General features: G+C 42.3%; 1 protein-coding gene across 1 annotated transcript in view; it reads left to right on the forward strand.

The window, feature by feature from the left end:
• The window catches only part of ngef (neuronal guanine nucleotide exchange factor), a 35,340-nt gene that overhangs the window by 11,581 nt on the left and 4,385 nt on the right, over positions 1-19,374 (forward strand). The window contains exons 5-12 of the mRNA XM_061682226.1: positions 627-865; positions 1,390-1,550; positions 1,643-1,795; positions 10,099-10,228; positions 10,320-10,394; positions 11,666-11,755; positions 14,965-15,128; positions 15,209-15,367. Coding sequence (XP_061538210.1) covers positions 627-865; positions 1,390-1,550; positions 1,643-1,795; positions 10,099-10,228; positions 10,320-10,394; positions 11,666-11,755; positions 14,965-15,128; positions 15,209-15,367 — 1,171 coding nt within the window. The remainder of the gene's footprint in view (positions 1-626; positions 866-1,389; positions 1,551-1,642; positions 1,796-10,098; positions 10,229-10,319; positions 10,395-11,665; positions 11,756-14,964; positions 15,129-15,208; positions 15,368-19,374) is intronic.

Below are 19,374 nucleotides of genomic sequence, written 5' to 3' on the forward strand. Positions count from 1 at the left end.
ACCTTTTGCAAGTACATGGGGTTCTCTTCCCGACATATGACGATATTTCGAGGTTAAAAATGGCACCACGTGTAAGTATACGTCGTCACATGGGGCAAGAAGGCACACTCAGTTTTCGTCGTAGTGTACTGGTTTTCCATCCTTCCATTCATTTTCTAAAGCGCTTATCCTCACTAGGGTCACAGGTATGCTGGAGCCTATCCCAGCTAACTGTGGGCAGGAGGCGGGGTACACCTGGAACTGGTTGCCAGCCAATCTCGGGGCACATACAAATAAACAACCATTCGCACTTACATTCATACCTCCGGGCAATTTACAATCTTCAATTAACCTACCACGCAGGCACGTGAAGAACATGCAAACTCCACACAGGCGAGGCCGGATTTGAACCCGGGTCCTAAGAACTGTGAGGCTGATGTGCTAACCATTCGACCACCGTTCCACTATTTTTCCATTTAGTTGTTTTATATTTATGACCTAAATTCGACGGGCATCGAATAGGACACATCGACGTTTATGGCCCTCGCACAGGGCGACATTTGATCCAGGACCACCTCTGACGAGTGTAGAAAAAGGAGCCTGAGAAAAATAAAATCTCCGCACTAATGCCATGTTTTGTTTTCCAGCCTTCTTGTATCAGGAATACAGAGATACATCGAAGAAGCAGGAGATTGAGCAAAGGCGCCAGCGTGAGAATCGCTTCCCTTCCACCATGTTGGCAGGATCCAATGTCTCATCACCTCCAGCATTACAATTACAGCTGAGAAACAATGCCCGTGCACTGAGCTTGTGGCAGAACCTGGACGTGGTGCAAGCCAGTGGACTACTTACCCAGTTGCCACAAAAAGAAATTATAATGCAAGAGGTGATTAAAAATCCTTTGTAACTGGGATGGGCATTTTAATTGGCACAGTTATCTTCCAAAAAGTTTCTTTTGTTTTACTTTTTTTTTAATACGTGTCGCTTGTTCTTACCATACGCTTGTTCTTTGGTTACAGCACAACATATCCATTTTGAGTAAAGTCCACCAAAACATTTTTTTTTTTTTTTAATATTTTCTGAATATTTATTGTTAGCATAGTGCAAGCAAATGATTGTATTACATACTGTATGGTACGCATATTTACCATTTATAGTTAGTTCAAGATTAGTATGAGTATAAAAGTATTTATATATTTTTCAGTGTGGACCTAATACTATACTTGTTATTTTGATGAATCTGCTTTTATTTCGAGATATACACGTTTTTTAAAGAGCACAAGTAAACAGTTATTACCTCTCCTACTATAAGCTTTTAAGAATTCATTTTTAATACTGTAATTTTAATATTGATTGTGTTATGGCGAGGCCACAATTTTTACTTACTTATTACTTCCTATTTCTGTCCAGGCCATGTTTGAACTTATTACTTCAGAGGCATCTTACTACAAGAGTTTGGAGATTTTAGAAACGCACTTCCTTCGTAACCCTTCTTTAATAAACACTCTCAGCCAATCTGATATGCACTTTCTGTTCTCCAACATCGAAGAAGTTATGAAAGCCAGTGAACGGTAGGGCAAAGTTTTGCTTAACACAAATTACTGGTCATTCCCCCACGATTTAATCCATTACAGCAATCATTAAACTCTTTTTATCTTCTCAGGTTCCTGATGGATCTCGAACACCGAATCGAGAAGTCAATTTTGATTTCGGATGTGTGTGACATTGTTTACAACCATGCTGTTGAGCACTTCAGTGTCTTCATCAATTACGTCATTAACCAGGTGTACCAGGAGAAGAACTACAGGCGAATTTTGTGAGTATTCATTATTATTTGGGATGGTTTTGTTTAAAATACATTTTGTCAATTTGAGGTTTTAAGTTGTGTTGTCTTTGTTGCGTCTTCATACACATTCGATATACCAGCTCGTTGGTGTTAGCGGGATGGCTGCGTTCATCTGGCTTGAATCCAAAATGTTTGCACAATGTCGCGTTGGCGTTAGGCTTTGGAAATAATTCCATTTATGCCGCTCAACTTTCTGTAACTGCAGCTATCGGCTCACCATCAGAAAACTTAGCTTCGTGTACGCGAGTGCCTGCATTTCAAATGCATGCACACATGTGCGCACTTACACACATGAACGGCGTACGCACACACGCACACAGACACGCACACGGGCAATCAGACGGAGGGTCCCCACTCTTCACCATCTCTGATTGGTTTAGAGACCACGATGATGAAACCCATCGTGTGTGTCTGCTTTCAAGTCGTGAACATTTGTTTTTGTCTTCGTCAAATGACTGGGCACCTGTTCGCACCCTGTTTTTTTTTTTTTCCTTATCTTTATTTTTTGTCATACCATTCAGAAATTAGGGCGCACATGCAACCAAAATTAGTCACACTCTTGAGTCCAGTCTCATCAAAAAAAAAAAAAAAAAATCATACGCTGGATTATCCAGCACCATGTCAGAGTACTTTAATCGTACTTAATGCGTCCCTGCTAATTTTTTGTGCTTCTTAGATGCGGGACGCACATCAAACGCGATCCCTCCGCTACCAATATACAACCCCAATTGCAATGAAGTTGGGACGTTGTGTTAAACATAAATAAAAACAGAATATAATGATTTGCAAATCATGTTCAACCTATATTTAATTGAATACACTACAAAGACAATATATTGAATGTTCAAACTGATCAACTTTATTGTTTTTAGCAAATAATCATTAACTTAGAATTTTATGGCTGCAACATGTTCCAAAAAAGCTGGGACAGGTGGAAAAAAGGACTGAGAAAGTTGAGGAATGCTCATCAAACACCTGTTTGGAACATCCCACAGGTGAACAGGCTAATTGGGAACAGGTGGATGCCATGATTGGGTATAAAAGGAGCTTCCCTGAATTGCTCAGTCATTCACAAGCAAAGATGGGGCGAGGTTCTCTTTGTGAACAAGTACTTGAGAAAATAGTCGAACAGTTTAAGAACAATGTTCCTCAATGTACAATTGCAAGGAATTTAGGGATTTCATCATCTACAGTCCATAATATCATCAAAAGGTTCAGAGAATCTGGAGAAATCACTGCATGTAAGCGGCAAGGCCGAAAACCAACATTGAATGCCCGTGACCTTCGATCCCTCAGGCGGCACTGCATCAAAAAACGACATCAATGTGTAAAGGATATCACCACAGGGGCTCAGGAACACTTCAGAAAACCAATGTCAGTAAATACAGTTTGACGCTACATCCGTAAGTGCAACTTGAAAACAACTTGAAAAACAAAAGCCATTTATCAACAACACCCAGAGAGCTCATCGAAGATGGACTGATGCAAAGTGGGAAAGACGAGTCCACATTTCAAATTGTTTTTGGAAATTGTGGACGTCATGTCCTCTGGGCCAAAGAGGAAAAGAACCATCCGGACTGTTATGGACACAAAGTTCCAAAACCAGCATCTGTGATGCTATGGGGCTGTGTTAGTGCCAATGGCATGGGTAACTTACACATTTGTGAAGGCACCATTAATGCTGAAAGGTACATACAGGTTTTGGAGAAACATATGCTGCCATCCAAGCAACGTCTTTTTCATGGACGCCCCTGCTTATTTCAGCAAGACAATGCCAAACCACATTGTGGACGTCTTATAACAGTGTGGCTTCGTAGTAAAAAGGTACTAGACTGGCCTGCCTGCAGTCCAGACCTGTCTCCCATTGAAAATGTGTGGGTTCACCGAACTTTTTGATACAGAGAGCTACTTCTTGGGTACTGGGTACTGATTAATGTAAAGGGCTACCAGTTTGATACTTTTGAAATAACAGATTTGCTCAAATTACCTTAAATTATATCATATTATTAAGAATTAATGATAATGATGAATACAATAATTCTCACACTAATTATCAACTATGATTTAACAAGGTAGGACACATAAAATATAAATATACAACATTTTTTTCGATAAATCTCTGCAGGTTCTTTCATCATTTAGACAGAAACAATAAATGTTGTTTTCAAATATCTGCACTGCAAAAACACTGTTGTCGTGTAAACAGTCAAAGCAACACAATTTTCTTCTTTATTCACAATGGCTTCAGATTTCATCTTCCTCTTAGTTGAATCAATATGAAGCACTTTTATTTCCAACCTATTTCCTTTATTCTTATGAAGAGGAGTGTCAAGTAGTGTATTTCCTTTCAAAGCCAATCGTGGTGATTTACAAAACCAGTGAAAATGTTGAACACACTTGCTAATGCTATTAAATAGATGGTGGTTGCAAACCTTTGACCATTAGGTATATCTACACAGTCTACAGTAAGTATATTCATCAATAAAATAGAGGTTTATGTTTTACATTTATTGAAGCGCTTCACAGTATGTTACATCGTCACCAAAAAGTATATCATTGTCCCTTTTGGTCATCTCAAGGATACCGGTTTATACCCCTGACAATTGAATTTAATAGAGTGGGAATATACTGTACCAGCCCCTTTTTGGCTCTGAAATGTACCCTTAGCTCCAAAAGTAATGCCGGTAGTTGTAAATTGTAATTTGCACTTGAAGGACAGAAATATATATATATATAACTGAACCAACCCTATTCATGACAGTGAGGAGTTGATGTTTGATTTAGTCATGTGATCATAGGTTCTGAGGTAATAACACTGAGATTTGCATAATTCGCGTGTGAGCTACAAAAACAAAATCAGCGAACATGTGAGTACACTAGAAGTCACACTTGTTTTAATGAAAACAGGTTTGTTTATGATAATGACAACTTCGCAGGGCGTGGTTGCCTGTGAATTAAAAGTGTCTATCACTTCCCATCAAACATACACCAGAACACAACAGAACTAGTGAGATGTCCCCACACACTGCACAAGACAGGTAGCACAGATGCACAAAAACACAAGTTCATAATAGTGGATGATGTAAATGACATCAGACGTCATCGATTGTGTAGTGGTTCACATGACTGACTTTCAAGCATCGTGCTTGAGTCGGTTGTCCAGATCAATAATTTATAATGTAGCCCGTCTCTCGCCCTCAGTTGCCTGGGATAGGTTCCAACTTTATTGTGATCCCAGGATAAGCGGAATACAAAAGGGATGGATAGGTAGATGGAGAAGTCAGATTACAATCATAAAAGTGTTAGGAGTTCCACTTTGTTACATAGCACATAGTCAAGTGTGTCAGTGAGATCAGCCTGAGAAGAATGTGATCTGACTGTGGGAAAAAAGGTGACAACACATCTCTGTCTCTTGTACTAAAGCATCTTATTCAGGCAGGCTGACAGTTTTCACTGGGATTGATTCCAGTACAGAATATTCACTGGGCTCATTGTTAATAAGCAAATTGTGAGCTCGTATTCTTGTTTGTTCTGGTGGCTAGTGATACATTTTCCTTTTAGTACTGCAGTGTGGAGAAAGCAAACCTGAATCGCTTGTTAACATACCATCCTCTCTAATGTCTTTAACGCTTCTTAATTGCCCCATCATTTCTCTTTGTTCTGCTTGGCAGGCTGTTTAAATGAGTTTGCCATTGTCCCACAAAGGAAAACTGTCTCTATTGTGAGCAGAGCTTCTTCACTGGGCCTCACCTTTTAAGAGTAATAGGCATCTGTCGCTCTCGCTCTCTCTCAGTCAAAAGTAACCCATCATCATCTTGGTAAAGGCAGATGTTTACACACAGAAATGTGTGAACGTGAGTGGAAAGAACAAAACATCAGACTGTAGCCCTGGCTGAAGGTGTCAGAGCCAAAGTACCATGAGCAGTGGCTATCTGTCTCCCTTTTTTTCTGAACTGGAAAAACTAGGTTTGACAGTGAATGACTGAGATGAAATATTCAGTGGAACTGAGTGTTGTATAGTTTGTTTTGGCATGACTGCAGCGTCATTACAACAGGGAAATTACTCTACTCTTGCATTGTGTGTGCAGGTTGAAATTGACTGCATCAGCATTTGCTAATCATTAAACTATTTTTAGACATCCATTCAGATGGTACAGAGGCAAAACAAAACAAACTCAAGAAATGTTGTACCTTTAGTCTTTAGTTATAAAGACTGAACAGAGAGGTGGAAATAAAAAGAGGGAGTGTTCTGGAAGAGCCGGCTTTTAAAGTCAAAGGCGCACCTATCTTACAGGTGTGTCTGAGCCCACACATTGAAACTGACGATTATACACAAGAGATCACATTGCACATTGCTCTCTTGATACTGTAGATACAGAGAATGATCAACTATGTTTGTTTGAGTATGAGGTGGAGATAGATAGATAGATAGATAGATAGATAGATAGATAGATAGATAGATAGATAGATAGATAGATAGATAGATAGATAGATAGATAGATAGATAGAGATTAACATAGGTAAGTGTAGTTGTAGATGGGGATGGACAATGACGTCTGGTGTTGTTGCTGTGTGCGTCATCCACGGAACAAGTGTCTGTCCCCTAGACGCCTCACATAAAGCAACAGGTGGTTCCACGAGCTAGCTGTAATTGTTAATACTAATTACTGCAGCCATGTCACCACAAAGTGGTACACCCATAATGCTGCACCCTGATATGCTTGCATTTTCCACCATGAGTGTCGCAGATGTTAGATCAGCATACAGTAACAGATAGCTGCACAAGCTGGGTAAAGAGTGTAACATCATGGCAGCAATAACTGTAAGACGTATAACTCGGTCACCGGCTCTTCCGGCTCCTTCCCTTGATAGGTGCTACCGATCAATGCAAACTAGAACTAGCAGACATTCCAACAGGTTCTTCCCTCTGTCATGGTCTGTGTTTTGGTTTGGATTGTGTTTAGTTTTGTTCCATGTTTTCCTGTGTTCCATGTTTGTCGTGTGCTCATTAAGTTGTTGTGTCCACCTGTTCTCGTCTGCTTTGTGTCAACCAATCAGCTCTCTCCAGCCACTCATGTCTTGTCCAGGTGTTCCTCGTTGTCTCGTCTATCTGTTTGTATTTAGTTCCCTGGTTTCTTTCAGTTCCTGTCGGTTCATTGTCGTTGTCACATGTCTCTGCCATGTCATAGTCGTCAGTTGTCTTTATCATTGTGGTATGTTATTGTCAGATGTCATTCTCCCTTTCTATTCCACGTCTTACTCACAGGTCATAGTTTGTTTCCAGTTTTAGATATTCGAGTGTTTCTTTGTTACTTTGATTTGATTGGTATCTGTTGTGGGACTTTGTTTAGTTTTCCCTTTTTGAAGATTAAATATTATTTTGAGACTCCCGCACTCCTGCCTTGCCTCCCTGCTTCCCTGCAATTGGGTCCACCATGTTCTTGCCTTGCGTTACTCGCCCTCTCCTTAACCACGTACGTGACAGAATGAACCGACCAGAACAGGACCCAGCAGGAAGAAGATGGCGTCACCCTGGACACCACCAAACTGCCTCCCACCGTCCTCAGCCTGCCATCCATACCTACCCTCCTCTAGTAAGCCCTATCGTTCAGTCTTTTCTGTCCTTTTCATCGGGTCCCCCCACTTGTCCTAGTTATTCACCATGCCCTACTATTTTACATCCACATGTTTCTTTAGATTCTGATTTTTCTGATTGTGAAGATGGCCCCGATTTAGTTAACCTTCTGTCTGATTCTGAGTCTGACACAGACTTAGATTTTTCTGGTTCCTTCCCTACTTTATCCCGTCCTCGTCAGTTTTTGTCACGTCTCCCCGTTTCCAACCCCAGTGAGTCCAAAACCTTTCCCTCGGACCTTTTCTTGGGCACCCGTTTGGCCATCTACCCGGGACCGCCGCATGGTGGCCAACGGAGGCGCCCAAGTAAAGGTCAAATTTTGCCCCCTCGTTTTTTTCCCTGTTCACAAGTCACTTAATTTTTCACCTGTTCCCACACGTTGTTCCACGGCTCCAATTAAGTCACGTCCAGTCAAACCTGCCACCATGTTCAGTACCAGCCATTTTTCCTAGTTCACCTTCCCGAGACCTTGTGCACTCTTCCGCTCCCGTACCCTCTACTCCCAAACCTCAATGGCGGCAGGCTGAGGAAGCGACTGCAGGCCCCATTCCTGCTCCTCTCCAGCTGCGGCAGGCTCCCGTTCCTGCTCCTCGGCAGCTGCGGCAGGCTCCCGTTCCTGCTCCTCGGCAGCTGCGGCAGGCTCCCGTTCCTGCTCCTCGGCAGCTGCGGCAGGCTCCCGCTCCTGCTCCTCGGCAGCTGCGGCAGGCTCCCGCTCCTGCTCCTCGGCAGCTGCGCCAGGTTCCCGCTCCTGCTCCTCGGCAGCTGCGCCACGTTCCCGCTCCGGCGGCGCTCGTCCAGCGGCCGCCACCCGTCCTTGGTCCGGCGGCGCTCGCCCAGCGGCCGTCACCCGTCCTTGCTCTGGCGGTGCTCGCCCAGCGGCCGTCACCCGTCCTTGCTCTGGCGGCGCTCGCCCAGCGACCGCCACCCAACCCTATTGCCTGGCCCCTGCATTACCATTGGCTTCGGCACCGTGGCCGTCCGCCTGAATGGCCCTGTAAAGACCCTGGTGCTTGGCGTCCTGGACGACCTCCTGAACCGCTCAGCCAAGCACCTCACCCTGGGTGGCCTGGATGGCCACCAGACTGACCTGAGGGGTGGACTCTGTACCCTCCTCCAGGCCCCCTTCCGCCCACCCTGGGTTGGTGACTTTTTGGTTGTTGTTTGGGGAACGTCTGGGATCCGTTCCTTTAGAGGGGGGGTACTGTCATGGTCTGTGTTTTGGTTTGGGTTGTGTTTAGTTTTGTTCCATGTTTTCCTGTGTTCCATGTTTGTCGTGTGCTCATTAAGTTGTTGTGTCCACCTGTTCTCGTCTGCTTTGTGTCAACCAATCAGCTCTCTCCAGCCACTCATGTCTTGTCCAGGTGTTCCTCGTTGTCTCGTCTATCTGTTTGTATTTAGTTCCCTGGTTTCTTTCAGTTCTTGTCGGTTCATTGTCGTTGTCACATGTCTCTGCCATGTCATAGTCGTCAGTTGTCTTTATCATTGTGGTATGTTATTGTCAGGTGTCATTCTCCCTTTCTATTCCACGTCTTACTCACAGGTCATAGTTTGTTTCCAGTTTTAGATATTCGAGTGTTTCTTTGTTACTTTGATTTGATTGGTATCTGTTGTGGGACTTTGTTTAGTTTTCCCTTTTTGAAGATTAAATATTATTTTGAGACTCCCGCACTCCTGCCTTGCCTCCCTGCTTCCCTGCAATTGGGTCCACCATGTTCTTGCCTTGCGTTACTCGCCCTCGCCTTAACCACGTACGTGACACCCTCTTGCCATCAACTTCTTAAACAGCTAACTTACAATTCCATTGCAACATGCTACCAATTTCTTTTGTCTGAGTTTGTTGCCACATTTCTGTCGGACCAATAATATACTACTCGTGCACTCACTGTAGTAGTCTTGCCTTGCTGCACTATTTGCATATCTGTTGTTGACCAATACTGGCCACTCATGCCAGAGTAGCATTTGCCCCATTTGCACACAGACTGAGGAGTATCTGCAACATTTTCACAATCAACATTGTCCCAGATTACCGCACTACTCGTCACTTTAAACTGCATACACTCCTTGAAGTCTCGGCGCCCTTTGCACAATGGTCATTGCACCGGACTATTGCGAGATTAGTCATTCGAACTGCTCTAAGTGCTAGAGGACTCTCTATCTTTTTGCACAATTGTCAAAAAAAATAAAAAATAAAAATAAAAAATTGTACCGGCATTACCAGATAACTAGCAACCCAGATTTGATCAAAGACAAGAAGCAGACAACACGTTTAACAAGCAAAATAAACAGGGACGTTTAATGCCTTTCTGACCAATACTAGTGCAAGTGTTCACTCTTGAGTACTCATGATACTGATACTGACTACTGATACCATCAGTACTTTCAATACTTTAGGGCCCTTGACAGTTGTCAAGTTCCCTTCATGGTTTGCTTACTACTTTGGATGGATGCTGTAAATCTTGTCTCGTCATTTGAGATCTGCTCTTAAATATATGTATTATTCAAACACCCCATCCCGGTATTCTCTGCAGCTGAGTAAACAAACTCCCCCCTCACTATTTGAGGAAATATAGTACAGTACTTTTGTTAATTCACCATAATTCACCACCTTGTGGGACCGTGAATATGTGTGTTTCTTCAGAGAGGGAAACCAGGCATTTCGGGAGACCATGGCAGGATTGGAGAACCATCCATGTGTCAGAGGGCTGTCCTTTACATCATTCCTCATCCTTCCCTTTCAAAGGATCACAAGGCTCAAGTTGCTTGTTCAAGTGAGAATACAAACTTGATTTAACGACACAGTCATAGTTTTGAAGTGTTTCTATCACTCTTCTTCTGTGTTAACTGAATTTTCTCACACAGAATATCCTGAAAAATGTTGACGAACACTCTGAGAGGGAAGCAAATGCAATAAAAGCTCACCAACGACTGGAGCAGGTAAACATTAGCATTAAAATGATGACGGTCTGTTTACAAAGGTATTGAGTTTGAGTGAATGGTTGCTTGATGACATTACCATTACCTTAGATGACCGAACCAACTTCCAAATATCAAGGGAAGGCTCACATTGAATGAATAGCTTCCTGTGTTAATGAAGTTCCATGAAGTCACGGTTGTGACTGTAATGTATTGTACAGTACAGTATATACTCAACGTGCTGTTGAGCACATTACCTAGAATGTGAATTGGCTCTCTGTATGTGTATGTATGGAGCTAACAAAATAGAGTAAATAATAATAATAATAATATCCATCCATCCATTTTCTGTACCGCTTATCCTCACTAGGGTCGCAGGCTGCTGGAGCCTACCCCAGCTATCTTCGGGCAGGAGCCGGGGTACACCCTAAACTGGTCGCCAGACAATCACAGATAATAATAATAATCATAATAATAATAATAATAATAAAGAGTAGACACACATACCGGTAAGCCCCACACAATCCATTCCGTTAACCTGCCACATATTTCTCATTAGAAATGAATGGAAACTACAAAAATCCATTCCAGGCAATTTTTTGACACAATAAAACCTACCAAGTACCATAAGTTTTTTGTTTTAACTTGATAATTGTTATAAGTGCAAAAAAACAATAATTATTGTTAGGAAGGTTTCTTCCAAAATGTAATATTATTCAGCATATTACTCTTTACCAGAAAAAAATAAACTAAAGCTACAAGGAGTAATGTGACACTTTGCCTCACAAAATTGTTTTGTTAAGTACTTAAAATAAATCATATCGCTGCATATCATAACAGCTCCCATATAATGTATTGCCCTAATGTGTCCTCATGGTTGTGAGACATAGCTAGAGGGCTTCAGAACAATGCCATGACATCCTTGTTTATGCATATCATTGCTTTCTGTCTAGGATCCTGCCTTTGACCTTGTAAATAATACATTCCAGTATTGATACAATACAATATATACAGTAATACAGTAATTAACATGGTCTTTAATGGTGCATACATGATATTGCTACGAAACATTGTAGCAATAAAGAAAAGAATAATACGTAAAACGTGTTACACACAGTGATTCTCCTCAGCATTCATTTATAGTCATTAAATTTTGCTGTCAAAGGAAAACATTGACTAATAACAGAATAATATTGATGATTTTTCATTGATCTGTAATAGTAATGTGGGTGTGTGTGTGTGTGTGTGTGTGTGTGTGTGTATGTGTGTGCGCGTGTGCGTGTCTCCTACAGATTGTGAAAGAGTGTAACGAGGGTGTCCGAAAAATGAGTCGTACAGAGGAGCTTATCAGCATTGAAAAGACATTAGAGTTTAAATCCAAGGTAAAAAACTGTACTGTACTTCTACTCTGGCATTTTAACTGCAGAACTGCACATGTTCCATTTGTCTGTGGCACTGATGTGGGAGCATTTATTTGCCATTCATGTATTTTTAACCTCTTATCCAGTTCAGGGTCACGGGTAAACAAAAACGCATGGACTCTTGGTAACATGAAAGACAGTCATGAAATACAGTCAGGCTTATGACAAGAACTTGTTAAGGACGTTACAGGAGGCCATGGACAGACGCAAACTATTTATACGAGGGCCCGATGGTTTACTCGGCCGGTCCATTTAATTGGCCGATATTAGAAAATCTGCCTTTTATTTATTTATTTATTTATTTTACATGTTAACACATAACAACATAAGACAGAGATAACACTCAAACAAACCCTAAAGGACAAAGTATTGTAAAACTGAAGTTTTCTTCTAATTCATATCTTTATTGTTGTAAGCGTTAAGGGAACATCATTATATACAAACCCCAATTCCAATGTGGTTGGGACATTGTGTAAAAACGTAAATACAAACAGAATACAATGATTTGCAAATCTTTTCCAACCTATATTCAATTGAATACACTACAAAGACTGATGACCTTTGTTTTTTTTTTGTTTTTGTTTTTTTTTTTGCAAATATTCCCTCATTTTGAATTTGATGGCTGTAACACATTCCAAAAAGGCCAAGGGCATGTTTACCACTGTGTTACATCACCTTTTCTTTTAACAACACTCAATAAGTGTTTGGAAACTGAGGACACAAATTCTTGAAGCTTTGTAGGTGGAATTCTGTCCCTTTATTGCATGATGTACAACTTCAGTTTCCCAACAGACCGGGGTCTCCATTGTCGTATTTTGCACTTCATAATGCGCCACACATTTTCAGTGGGAGACAGGTCTGGACTGCTGTGAGGGCAGGCCAGTACTCACACTCTTTTACTACGAAACCACGCTGTTGTAAAGTGCAGAATGTGGCTTGGCATTGTTTTGCTGAAATAAGCAGGGGCGTCCCTGAAAAAGGTTGTTGTTGACGTTCCTTGGATGGCAGCATATGTTGCTTCAAAACCTGTGTGTACATTTCAGAATGAATGGTGCCTTCACAGATATGCAAGTTACCCATGCCATGGGCAGTAACACACCCCGATACCATCACAGATGTTTGCTTTTGACTTTGCGCTGATAACAATCCTGATGGTTCTTTTTCTCTTTGTCCCGGAGGACACGACATCCAGGATTTCCAAAAACAATTTGAAATGTGGACTCGGCAGACCATAGCACATTTTTCCACTTTGCATCAGTTTATCTCAGATGAAGTCGGGCCCAGAGAAGCTGGCGGCATTTCTGGGTGTTGTTGATGTATGACTTTCGCTTTGCATGGTAGAGTTTTAACTTTCAATTGTAGATGTAGCGACGAACTGTGTTAATTGACAAGGGTTTTCTGAAGTGTTCCTGAGCCCACATGGCAATGTACTTTACACAATGAGGCAGTGCCACCTGAGGGATCGAAGGTTCATGGGCCTTCCCACTTGCGTGCAGAGATTTCTCAAAATTCTCAGAATCTTTTGATGATATTATGGACTGTTGATGATGAAACCCCTAAGTTCTTTGCAATTCTAAGTTGAGAAACTTTGTTTTTAAACTGTTGGACTATTTGCTCATACAGTTGTTCACAAAGTGATTAACCTTGTCCCAACCTTGCTTGTCAACAACTAAGCCTTTTGGGGAAGATCCATTTATACCCAATTATGAAACTCACCTGTTTCTAATAAACCTGTTCACCTGTGGAATGTTCCAAACAGTTTTTTTTTTTTTTTTAGCATTCCACAATGTTGCCCCTGTCCCAGCTTGGAACGTTGCAGGCATCGAATTCAAAATGAGAGAATATTTGCAATAAACAACGTTCATCAGTTTAAACATTATCTTGTCTCTGTAATGTATTCAATTGAATTCAGGTTGAAAATGATTTGCAAATCATATTTGTTGTTTGTAATTACATTTTACACAACATTCCAACTTCATTGGAATCAGGGTTTGTATTTTTTAAATTATTCGGCAGATTAATTGGTTGTCAGAATTTTATTCTGCCAAGTATCAGAATCAGCCTCAAATACTCCATATATAATTTATACACATGAGAATCGGACACAAGTGGGGACAATTACGATGACGAGAAGATTACCATGACTGCATAATCACGTAATAAATTGGACCCCAAAGCAAACACCGCAAACTGAGCAGATTTCAAAGTATTTATTAAACAAAAGATGCACGCTAAGTGTGAAAATGCAAACAACAAAAAGTGCTGTGACAAAAGGTCGACGTGTGAAACAAAAGTAACAAGAGGAACCAACTAAAAGAGGTGGACAGAGTGCCACAGGAAGAAGTCACTGTACAAGAAGGAAAACAAAACGTCTAACACCTACACAAGGCTCAGAATGAAACAAGAACAGAAAACACAACCTTAAACTACAACTAAACTTACTAAAACATGGAAGACGAAAGGTACAACTGGCAGAAGAACAAGAACACTAGGATACACGAGTATTAAACACATACTGCAGGGAAAACAAAGGAATGGAAAGACTTGCACATCAATATGTTTAAGAAAGTGTTTGGATTGTAATCCACATGTACTGCAGCTGTACCTGACCTCAAAAAGTAGGCGAGATGTTTTTTAGACGGATGCTTCACAAATATCTCACCTCGCTTGTCAAGGGCGCTATCAAAGATTAAAAACTTGACCTCCGTTTCCTCTTTCTGTAGCTTTAGTCTGTCCTGGACATTGTCTTGAGATTCAGGACTTAGGTTTCTCTGCTTTGTGTGCCTCTTTGTCAGACAAAAGGAATTTCTCCCTCTTACCCAAATTCTGTGAGATTGCCTTGAAAGAGGTTTGCTCATAGTGTAAAGCTTTATAACATAGAGATGATTGTCCAAGAGAACATGTCATTTACATCTACAGTATGGAGCAAAGTGATACAGGTCTAGAAATAATAATGCAATGTATTCTCAGTAAATCCTTGGAATACTCCTGCACGCAAACAGTTTCTTTGCTGCATTTACACATGCAAATAAAGCCGCTTCAATGCAAATTGAGTCAGACTGTGAATATGATCACTCTCCAATGGGAGCAAGCTCATCTGAGATGCTGTGACGCAAGCCTGTTTTGTAGAAACGTACTGAATATACGAAATCTTCTTACTTCCCTCGTAGTCTGTGCCCATCATCTCCCACTCCCGCTGGCTGCTCAAGAAGGGTGAGGTGCAGCTCATGGCGGGACCCAAGAGCACCAGGACATTGCGAAGTCGTAAGCTCTACCAACCCGTCGTCTTGTTTCTCTTCAACAACCTGTTGCTGGTTACCAAGCGCAGCTCGAGGTGAGCATCTATTCAATCATTCTCATTTGAAATTTGATCTGTCAGTTTCAGTCTTGAACAAAATGGTAATGTCTTTCTAGTGGGGACAAGTTTCAGGTTCTTGACTCCTGCACACGGGCTATGCTGAGGACTGAAGATCTTGAGGATCAAGGCCAGATGCTGGCCTATGTATTTAATCTTAGATTGCTAGAGAACCAAGAGGACCGTCAAGTCAGCTACATGCTCAAGACCTCAAGCATGTAAGTTTGTGAATCATCTATTGGAAAGTTAAAAAGAATGTTAAGGCTGTAACTACAATCACCTCCTTGCCCATTTCTGATCTAGTCATAAGCATTTTAAGTGGCACATATCCAATACTACTGTTTAATTTCACTGAACTCATAAAAAAGCCCACATCCAAAGATGTTTCAAATCCAGATAAACAAATACAAGTGTCAACACTGCGCAGCACAAATGCAAACAAAACTTAATTATATTAAGAAATACCATTTAGTTGGCCTGCCCTTACTCTTCCCCATCCGTTTAAATGAGTGTAACCTCGGCATTACTATACTGGAAAACTTATTCAATGAAAAATACACACCTGTTGTGCCATATCTAAACTCTATTTTATGGTCTATACCAGAGGTCACTAACTGGGGGACCGCGGTCGGGTCCGGACACAGAAGCAGTCCCATACGGATGCACACTATAGCCAAATAAGAAAGGTTCTGAATTCAAGACATACAGGGCGCTTCTATTTTAACAACATTACAGACTTTACGGTAGTGATGAACCGTACCGACCAATTCCGTGCGAGATCAGCCACCACTTCAGCCAACACAATTTCCATCTCAGGGGTTAATCACTGACTGTGCTCAGACCAGACAAAGATGAGGCAAAACGTAGCAGGGGAGAGAGAAAGAGACAACGTGGAAGTTGAATAAAGGATGGAGAAAGATCAGAAAATGACTGAAAAAGCAAGAGAACATTTTGGAACAAATGGCACTTAAAATAAAACGGCCTGAGTCATTTTTTAAAAGTGCATATATGTGAAACGCCATTGTGAAACAAAACATTAAGGTTTGAACAAACATAACTTCTAAAACGGTTCAGTTGTTAAGATTTGTTAAAGTAAAATATGTAAAATTGTTTGAGACTTCACTGTTGTGTCAGGATGCTAAACAGAAAAGGGGAAACTCACACTTGTTTCTTTATTTTTCTGTTAAGCACTTTATTTTAACACGTTTTTCACTTTTAAGTTACTTGCTCTTATTTTGAAATGTAGCCCTACTTTCATTTATTAAGTGAGAGAACATTACACAGTTATGCTCATAAGTTTGATTACTCTGGGTAGAATTTGTAATGTGTCATTCTTTAAAGAAAACATATATATATATTTATTGTGCCTCGGCAAACATTCGTGTGTCGTCCTGAGAAATAACTGCACAGACTAAAATCACCTCTTTTATGAGTTTGTTCAATCAAACTTTGTCTTATTACAAATATTAAAGAATATTAACTTTAGCTGTTAATCAATGATGGACACTAAAAGGACATTTGTCCACGTATCTCAAGCAGAGTTAATGCTCTTAAATTGAGGAGCAATTGTGCCTAAATTGTAAATTTCATATACTTTAAAATACAGTGGAGCCTCGATAAAACGGACCCCAATATAACGGATATCGGATAAAACGGACTGTCAGGACTGAACAATGTGTCCAAAAATTGTTTCCATTTGTCACTTAAAATGCCGGTGACAAAGTCTGTTAGTACCAGAATTGGCTGCCGTTGTTAAATGGCGCTGTGGCGCAATGCAGAGAATGGGACTGACGTATTTTCGGGTCAAAGATATACAAGACTAGATCATCCCTTGCCTATGTGGCAGCCATGTTGAATGTGGGCTATTAACGTGGCGGCCATGTGACAATGGTTATGTATTGTCTATTGTACATAGAGCAGAGCGAGAGTGGCATGACTGCAGCGGTAACTCTGAGGAGTAAAAAAACAAGTCTTTGGAGTCTGGAACACTATTTTTGGTACAGTAACAGTTTTCTTTTTTGTCAAGCCGTTCACCGTTGGCAACAGATTTGGAACTAGGAAGCACACTAATTCCTCGTGGCTCACAAAAGCGACTCGCCTATGATGAGTACTGTAAGGCAACAGTGCAACCATGACCAAGCACACTGGTCCACTAAGAATTGGAAGCCCCTGCCCCTGTTCCTCACATCAAGGATACGCGAAACTGTGAAGGCCAGATGGGTGTCGATAACGCAGGGGGCGGAGGGGGTACAGTCGGAGGGCTAAGAGCGCAGGTGGAGACAGGCTTGAGCGGTGACACATGGAACGTCGGATGGATCTTGAGAGATTGTGGGAGTTTTAGTTGAACTGACGTGGGATTGATTTTAGTGATCGGGAAGGGACCAATAAAGTGAGGGGTGAGTTTACGGGATTCAGTCTGGAGCAGGAGGTCACGGGAGGAAAGCCAAACCGTATAACCCACTTTCTACTCAGGCGTGGGGGAGCGACGGAGGTCCGCGAGTCATTTATTCCTATCAGCACAGGAATCGCATGCTCCTGTTCCCGAAAACAACAGAGGTTGGAAACTGTAACAGGCCATGAAAGGAGACATATCAGTGGTGGAGCTGGTGATGGAGTTGTGGGCATATTTAAATGGGAGGAATGTGCTCCAGGAGATGGGATTGTGTGCGGCAATGCAGTGAAGAGCCGATTCCAGGCTCTTATTTGCCCGTTCCGTCTGGTATCCAGAAGACAGGCTGGCTGCTGTGCCCAGTGCTTTACAGAACCCATTCCAAACTTGGGAGGAGAACTGAGGACCTCGGTCCTAGACGATGTCAATGGGGATTCCGTGGAGTTTGAAGAAGTGATTGACAAGGAGGTTAGCGGTTTCGAAGGCAGAGGGTAGCTTGTGGAGGGGTATGTAATGGACATATTTGGAGAACTGATCAATAATAGTAAGAATGATAGAGTTACCTTCAGCGGGGTATAAGATGGTAACGAAGTCCAAGGCGATGTGGGACCAAGGGCAGCTCGGGATAGGTAAGGGGCACAGGAGACCAGCTGGGGGCAGTCTTCCCTCAGCCACAGATGGAACAGGCTTGGACGAACTCCCGGGTGTCTTTCACCAGGCTGGGCAACCAGAGGTGTTATTGTACGAATTGGATGGTGCGGGTGATTCCGGGATGACAGATGAGTTTTGAATTGTGGGCCCACTGAAGAACGTCAGAACATGCCGAGTCGGGTACGAACAGCCGGTCTTTGAATCCAGTTGGGTCTCTTGAGCATCTTTACCTATCTGTTCAAACTCCAAGGTGGCTGCCCCAACGAAGCAGGAGAAGGGAGGATGGTTTCCTCTTCTGCAGGGCTGGAGGGGAGTTAGTACATGCGAGAAATGGCGTCAGTCTTGCTGTTGCGGGAGCCAGGGCGGAAAGAGAGGGTGAAGTTAAATCGGTTCAGGAAGAGGGCCCATCCAACTTGTCGGGGGTTAACACGTTTGGCAGAACGGCGTTAGGCAAGGTTTTTTTTGTGACCGGTCCAAATGATAAATGGCGAGTCAGTTCCCTCCAGCCAATGCCTCCACTCCTTCAATGTCCAGATAATGGCCAGCAGCTGTCGGTTACCAACGTCATAGTTCCGTTCGCCAGGGAACAGATGGCGGGGGGGGGGGGGGGAAAAGCACAGGAATGTAGTTTCTGGGAAGGCCCCCGCCCCATTGACCCAGGCGTCAACCTCCACAACGAACTGGAGTCGTGGTGCCTCAGGATGGGGGCACTGGTGAATACGTTAGTTGGTCGGGGGTTCAGAATGCGGTGGAGGTGCTAACGGCGTAGTGCCCGCAAAGGATACCATTCTACGCGCTCTTGCCCCCCTCTCTCATGCTCTTTGCCTCAAGCGGTTGTCCAGGCGGATGGACAATGAGAGCCGGTGTACCACGGGTGAACGTTAATACTCTGGCAGTGGAGTCCTGGATTTGGCAGGCTTGATTACTGGGAAGAGAAAGAGAGGGAAAGAGAGAGGGTGAGAGGGGCGCAAAGCGCCACCCAAGCTCCAACAAATGAACTGCAGGGCACAGCTCATGACACTGTCAGTGCTCAAGAAAAAAAATAACATTGTCTCTCACTCAATTATAAGATGTATAATATATATTTTTTAGGAGAGTAGAATAGAGTTTTTAGAGAGCAATCAGAGTATCTCATAAAACCTTGTCCTTCTAAATTTCACACTTGAGAGAACCTTTTGGGATTGG

The sequence above is a fragment of the Phycodurus eques genome, chromosome 7, assembly GCF_024500275.1.
Source record: "Phycodurus eques isolate BA_2022a chromosome 7, UOR_Pequ_1.1, whole genome shotgun sequence".
NCBI lineage: Eukaryota > Metazoa > Chordata > Actinopteri > Syngnathiformes > Syngnathidae > Phycodurus > Phycodurus eques.